The following is a 5,870-nucleotide window of genomic DNA, read 5'->3' on the forward strand; positions in this document are numbered from 1 at the left end:
GTGATCAAGAGTTGGACACTTAGGGGCGCCTGGGTGGCTCAGTCAGTGAAGCATCTGCCTTTGGCTCAGATCATGATCTCAGGCTCCCTGCTCAGCGGAGAGTCTGCTTCTCTCTCTCCCTCTGCTGCTCCCCCTGCTTGTGTGCTCTCTCGCTCTCTCTGTCAAATAAATAAATCTTAAAAAAAAAAAAAAAAGAGTTGGACACTTAACCAACTAAGCCACCCAGGCGCCCCGAGAATGACCGAAGTTTTGAGTGAGAGCTTGACGCCCATCTGCTCTAAGGGCCCAGCATTCCTGTCCAGCAGCCACCTCCCATCCCTACCCCTATGAGGAAGCCAGAGGTCAAACACAACACAAATGCTTTACTGGTTACAAAACATGAAAACCCAGGCCCCATGGGACTCAAGTGATGCCAGGGAGGTGGAAAAGACAGAGCAGGTGGTGAGCCCCGGCCCGTGCAGGCTCCGTTCAGCTGGGTTCCACTTGTGGCAAAAGGCTGCTCTTCTGCGTGCAGCCCAGGGTTGGGCCCTGCCTGAGGACCCCAGGCCTGTGGGAAGTGTGGGCAGAAGGAAGAGGTGGCTGATGGCCATCCCTGAGGAGGTGGTGAGCAGCTCCCAGGTTGGAGCAGGTGGGTGAATGCCAGGCCAAGGGCCTCACAGACCCCTACCCAAAGTTCTGGCCTGGCCACCTGCCCCCCTTCAAGTACCCTCCATCCTGATGCCAGCCCTGGAAGAGAACACCTGAAGGCAAGAAAGGAGGAGGCCCCTGCCAAAATTTCTTCTTCCTTTCGTGGCCAAGTGGGAGGAGCAGCTGAAACCCCTCCTTCAACTGAAGAAGCTGAGCAGAGGGAATGCTCACCAACTAGGACAGGATACCCATTAGGGGTTATGCACAAATCTGTCTAAAAAAATGTATCTGACCTCAAAACATCAGTCCATCCCCCAGTTCAGCTGTGCTGGGCAAGAACCCAAGGGCAGCACTGAGAGCAGGCGCCTGGGGCTTGGGTTGGAGCTGCCTCTTTCCTGGGCCTGGTGGCCAGCCGCCCACTTCCAAGAGGAAGCGAGGGCAGGATCTGGGTGGGGTGATGCCTATCTCCCGGGCTGCAGGTGGTTGTGGAGCTGCTCCGCCTGGATCTTCAGGCGCTGGAATTCTTCCTGAATGAAGTCAGTCAGAGCTTTGCGCATCTCCACCTGAGGGGAAGGACTGGGGCTGGCCTGCAGCCCTTGGGGAGCTTGGCCCAGGGGCCCTGGGAGGCTGAGGGTGCCGGGAAAGGCTAAGACAGCTACAGGGCAGCCCAGGGAAGCAGGGAAAAGAGTGGCGCAGGGGAGAAAGACAACTCACAGCCGACTTGTTCTCCGCCCGGAGCCGTTCGAGCACAGGCAGAGCACTGAAGGGCTTCCCGATCAGCACGGTGATTTTCTGTAGGGAGACCAGCCACCATCAGGTGACAGAAACAGGGAGAGTGCCCACAGCCACGGTCCAACCACCCCAGAGAGCCAGAAGCCAAGTCCTGCCCCTAATTTGCTGCGTGCTCCCTCATGGCCACGCTCCCTCTTTAAAACGAGGTGGTCAGGCTCAGTGACATTCAAGTCCTGCAGTCCATGCTCTAGATGTTCTGTTCTGCTCAAACCCCACGGCTCACCCCCACCCAGCCTGATTTCTTTTGTTCTCCTTCTACCGGCCTTGGTGCCAGGAAGTCCCTCTCTCTGTTCCACTCAGTCCCCCTGTTGCAGCTTCAAGCTCAGCTCCTCCTGAATCTGGCCTCAGTAGTGCTGAGTGGGGGACACGAAGCAGATGGCAGACAAGACAGACAGAGGAGGGTCAGCAGCTCCTACCCACCTGTCCAAAGCGGGGGAAGTAGGGCGGGCTGTTAGGAAGGACATCATTCATTCCTGCAGCACAATGGACAGAGGCCAGGAAGCAGGCATGGGGTGGAGCAGGGCAGCCTGGGAAAAGATGAAGCCCCAGCCCCCGCCACCCCAGGTGCCCTCTCCCTGCCACCCAGTGGAAACCCTCCCAAAGCTAGGGAAGCCCCCCCGCCCCGCCCCCATCCCCAGGCTGCAGACCTGGCCCAAGAAGGATGCTCACCGACATGCCACAGTGGCAGAATGACGGGGTTGAGATGACACTCGGCAATGAGGCGTCCGATTCCTGCCCAGGGAGAGGCCGCAATGTTGGCACGAGCAGAGCTCCAGTGCCAGCCTATAGCAAAGCCAGCCCTGCCCGCTTCCAATTCAAACCAACTGCCCCGGTCCAGCCCCGCAAGGCAAGCCCTTGGTCGGCGCCTGCCTCCGTCCTGCTACCACCAGCACCCCCCCCCCGCCAGGCGGCAGTGCCTACCCCACTTAAAGCGTAGGAACTCAGAGCTCATGTTCACTTTCCCTGTTGAGAGAGAGGACAGAGGTGAGGCTTGGGAGCTGGGGGGGTGTGCAACCCTGCCAACTCCACTGACCTTCTGGGAAGATGTGCACCCAGTCCCCGTGGTTGAGCTTTTCCAAAATGAAGTCCATTCCCTTCTGGTAGACGCCATCTCCTGCCGAGAAAAGGCCTGCACCATCAGTCCCCGTTCTCCCAGGGCTCCCTGCTTGCAACAGCTCAAGGACAACCTCATCCCCCACTGCACCGGCCACATGGACACCCTCCAATCACTGTCTCCGGGGACTCTGGCTGTACTGTGGCCCTCGACATCCTTTGTTCAATAATAACCTCTAAACCTCCAAGTACCCGTCGTGTGCAAGGCAGCATCATTGTCTCCAACTGTCTCGAACTAAAATTCTGAACTGGCAATTCCTCCACCAGCCTCCAGCCCCACCTTCTGCCTGTCGGTCCCACCACCACCTCACCCGCCGAGCCACGGACACCTGCGGTACGCACCCTCGCAGACCCCTGGCTCTGCTCACCACTTTCCTTGCCCTCCCTTCCTCTTCAGCTCTTGGAGCCTTCTTTCTCCTTGGGATGCAGATGCACCGCCCCTGGGGCGAGCCTACCATCTGCTGCCCCTGGCCCAGAGGGCACTGCTGGAGCAAACCACATCTATTCATGATTTCCAGCCCGCACCTGGGCCCCAGATCCTCGACAGCAGCCCTTTCCTGAGGTCTCAGCTAGGCCAGTCCCCACAGCCATTCCTCACAGGCCTCCCAGCCCTGCCTGAGCCCTCAGCCTCCACCATCCCTCCCTCCTGCTGACCGCTTCGCCCCTCACGGGGCTCCCCCTGAAACTAGACTCTCATTATCTAAGCCTCTTGGGAAAGGGAGAACATTTGATGCAATACATGGTGTCACTGAGAGTTGGGAAAAACTCAAACTTGCTAGGCTGAAAAAAGGGGGGATGAATTGCCCCCAAGGCTAACACTCACCTTGGAGACACCTGGAGGCCATGACACTGGACCCAGGTGGCCTGGCAGCTAGCAACAACACAGATACAGATGCCTAATGCTATGTGCTGGCTTTCAACTGGGAGTCCTGTGGAGACAATCTGTGACTACAGGCAGTAAGAATCTCCTCAACCTTGTCCACATAGTGGACTGTGACAGACAGACTTATCAAGTAGGGGAGACCTATCATAAAGAGGAGGAGACACACATTGGGACTATCTCAGGTCAGTGCACCAAGAAATGGACTTTTAACCTGTTCTCTGCAAGGCCGAGTGTTTAGAAGGTGCTAGTGGGGCATCCAGGAGTCTCAACCCAAGCCAACCCAATGGGGCCCTGGCCCAGCAGCTCCCTCAGGGGCTACAGTTAAGGAGCAAGCAGTCACCACAGTTTCTCAGGGTATCATGAGAGCGGGGGCTTCCCTACCTGGGATAGCATTACCCGGTAGGAGGGGGGCTTCAGAGGGGTTGTCTCCAGCTCTGCTAAACCCTGCTAATGCAACTGAGCCATCCGCCTTGAAATCAAAATTATACTAAACTACAATGCTCCTAATTCTTTGGGACACAGCAAAAGCAGTTCTTTTTTTTTTTTTTTAAGATTTTATTTATTTATTTATTTGAGAGAGAGAATGAGATAGAGAGAGAGAGCATGAGGGGGGGAGGGTCAGAGGGAGAAGCAGGCTCCCTGCCGAGCAGGGAGCCCGATGTGGGACTCGATCCTGGGACTCCAGGATCATGACCTGAGCCGAAGGCAGTCGCTTAACCAACTGAGCCACCCAGGTGCCCCGAGCAGTTCTAAGAAGGAAATTTATAGTGATACAGGCCTACCTCAAGAAACATGAAAAATCTCAAATAAACAATCTAACCTCACACCTAAAAGAACTAGAAAAAGAACAAAGCCTGAAGTTAGTAGAAAGAAGGAAATAATAATTAGATCAGAGTGGAAATACATGAAATAGACTTAAAAAATCAATGACACCAAGAGCTGGTTCTTTGAAAAGATAAACAAAATTGATAAACCTGTAGCTAAACTCATCAAGAAAAAGAGAGGACCCAAATAAAATCAGAAATGAAAGAGGAGAAAGAACTGATACCACAGATACACAAAGGATTATAAAAGAGTCCCATGAAAAAGTATACAACAACAAATTGGACAACCTAAAAGAAATAGATACATGTTCAAAACAGAATCAGGAAGAAATAGAAAAGCTGAATAGGCTACTAGTAAATGATTATTTGAATCGGTAATCAAAAAACTCCCAACAAACAAAAGTCCAGGACCAGACGGATTCACAGGTGAATTCTGTCAAACATTTAAAGAAGAGTTAATACTTATTCTTCTCAAACTATTCCAAAAAATAGAAGAGGAAGGAAAGCTTCCAAATATATTCTATGAGGCCATCATTACCCTGATACCAAAACCAGTCAAAGACATTACAAAAAAGAGAACAAGGCCAATATCCCCAATGAACACAGACGTAAAAACCCTCAACAAAATATTACCAAACTGAATTCAACAACACGTTAAAAGGATCATTCACCACAATTGAGTGGGATTTATTCAAGGGATGCAAGGATGGTTCAATACCTACAAATCAATCAATGCTATAGACCCCATTAACAAAATGAAGGATAACAATCATACAGTCATCTCAATAGATGCAGAAAAAGCATTTGACAAAATTCAACATCTGTTCATGATAAAAACTCCCAACAAAATGGGTTTAGAGAGAACATAACTCAACATAATAAAGGCCATATATGACAAACCACAGCTAACATCATGCTCAAAGGTGAAAAACTGAGAGATTTTCCTCTAAGATTAGGAACAAGATGAGGAACAAGATGAACAAGATTAGGAACAACTGTCCACTCTTGCCATTTTTATTCAACATCATACTGGAAATCCTAGCCACAGCAATCAGACAAGAAAAAGAAAAAAGAGGGGGGCCTGGGTGGCTCAGTCAGTTAAGCATCTGCCTTTGGCTCAGGTCATGATCTCAGGGTCCTGGGATCAAGGCCCACGTCAGGCTCTCTGCTCAGCGGGGAGTCTGCTTCTCCCTCTCACTCTCCCTCTGTGCTTTCCCTCTCTCTTTCAAATAAATAAATAAAATCTTAAAAAAAAGAAAAAGAAATAAGAGGTATCCATGTTGGTGAGGCAGGAGTTAAGCTGTCTCTATTTGCAGATGACATGATACTATGCATGGAAAACTCTGAAGACTCCACCAAAAAGCTATTAGAAGTAATAAATGAATTCAATAACATTGCAGGATACAAAATTAACATACAGATGGGGTGCCTGAGTGGCTCAGTTGGTTAAGCATCTGCCTTCAACTCAGGTCATGATCTCAGGGTCCTGGGATCGAGCCCCACATCAGGCTCCCTGCTCAGTGAGGAGTCTGCTTCTCCCTCTCCCTCTGCCTCTGCCCCTCCCCTCTAGCCTCATCCACTGAGCCATGGACACCTGCAGTATGCACCCTCACAGACCCCTGGCTCTGCTC

General features: G+C 51.7%; 1 protein-coding gene across 2 annotated transcripts; it reads right to left on the reverse strand.

Annotated features, from left to right (window-relative positions):
* Positions 1-248: 248 nt before the first annotated feature.
* On the reverse strand, positions 249-3,974 carry LOC116629119 (tafazzin). Of its 2 annotated transcripts, none has more exons than XM_032399415.1 (7): positions 3,356-3,974; positions 2,453-2,533; positions 2,341-2,382; positions 2,089-2,151; positions 1,840-1,892; positions 1,342-1,419; positions 249-547 (listed from the first exon to the last, which is right to left on the reverse strand). In XM_032399415.1, the coding sequence occupies exons 1-7, from the start codon at positions 3,375-3,377 to the stop codon at positions 278-280; spliced, it is 609 nt and encodes a 202-aa protein (XP_032255306.1). In that variant the 5' UTR covers positions 3,378-3,974; the 3' UTR covers positions 249-277. The 2 variants fall into 2 exon arrangements, with proteins under 2 accessions (XP_032255306.1, XP_032255307.1); XM_032399416.1 differs by having other exon boundaries at positions 365-1,190.
* Positions 3,975-5,870: the final 1,896 nt, after the last annotated feature.

The sequence above is a fragment of the Phoca vitulina genome, unplaced genomic scaffold (assembly GCF_004348235.1).
Source record: "Phoca vitulina isolate PV1807 unplaced genomic scaffold, GSC_HSeal_1.0 scaffold291, whole genome shotgun sequence".
Classification (NCBI taxonomy): domain Eukaryota; kingdom Metazoa; phylum Chordata; class Mammalia; order Carnivora; family Phocidae; genus Phoca; species Phoca vitulina.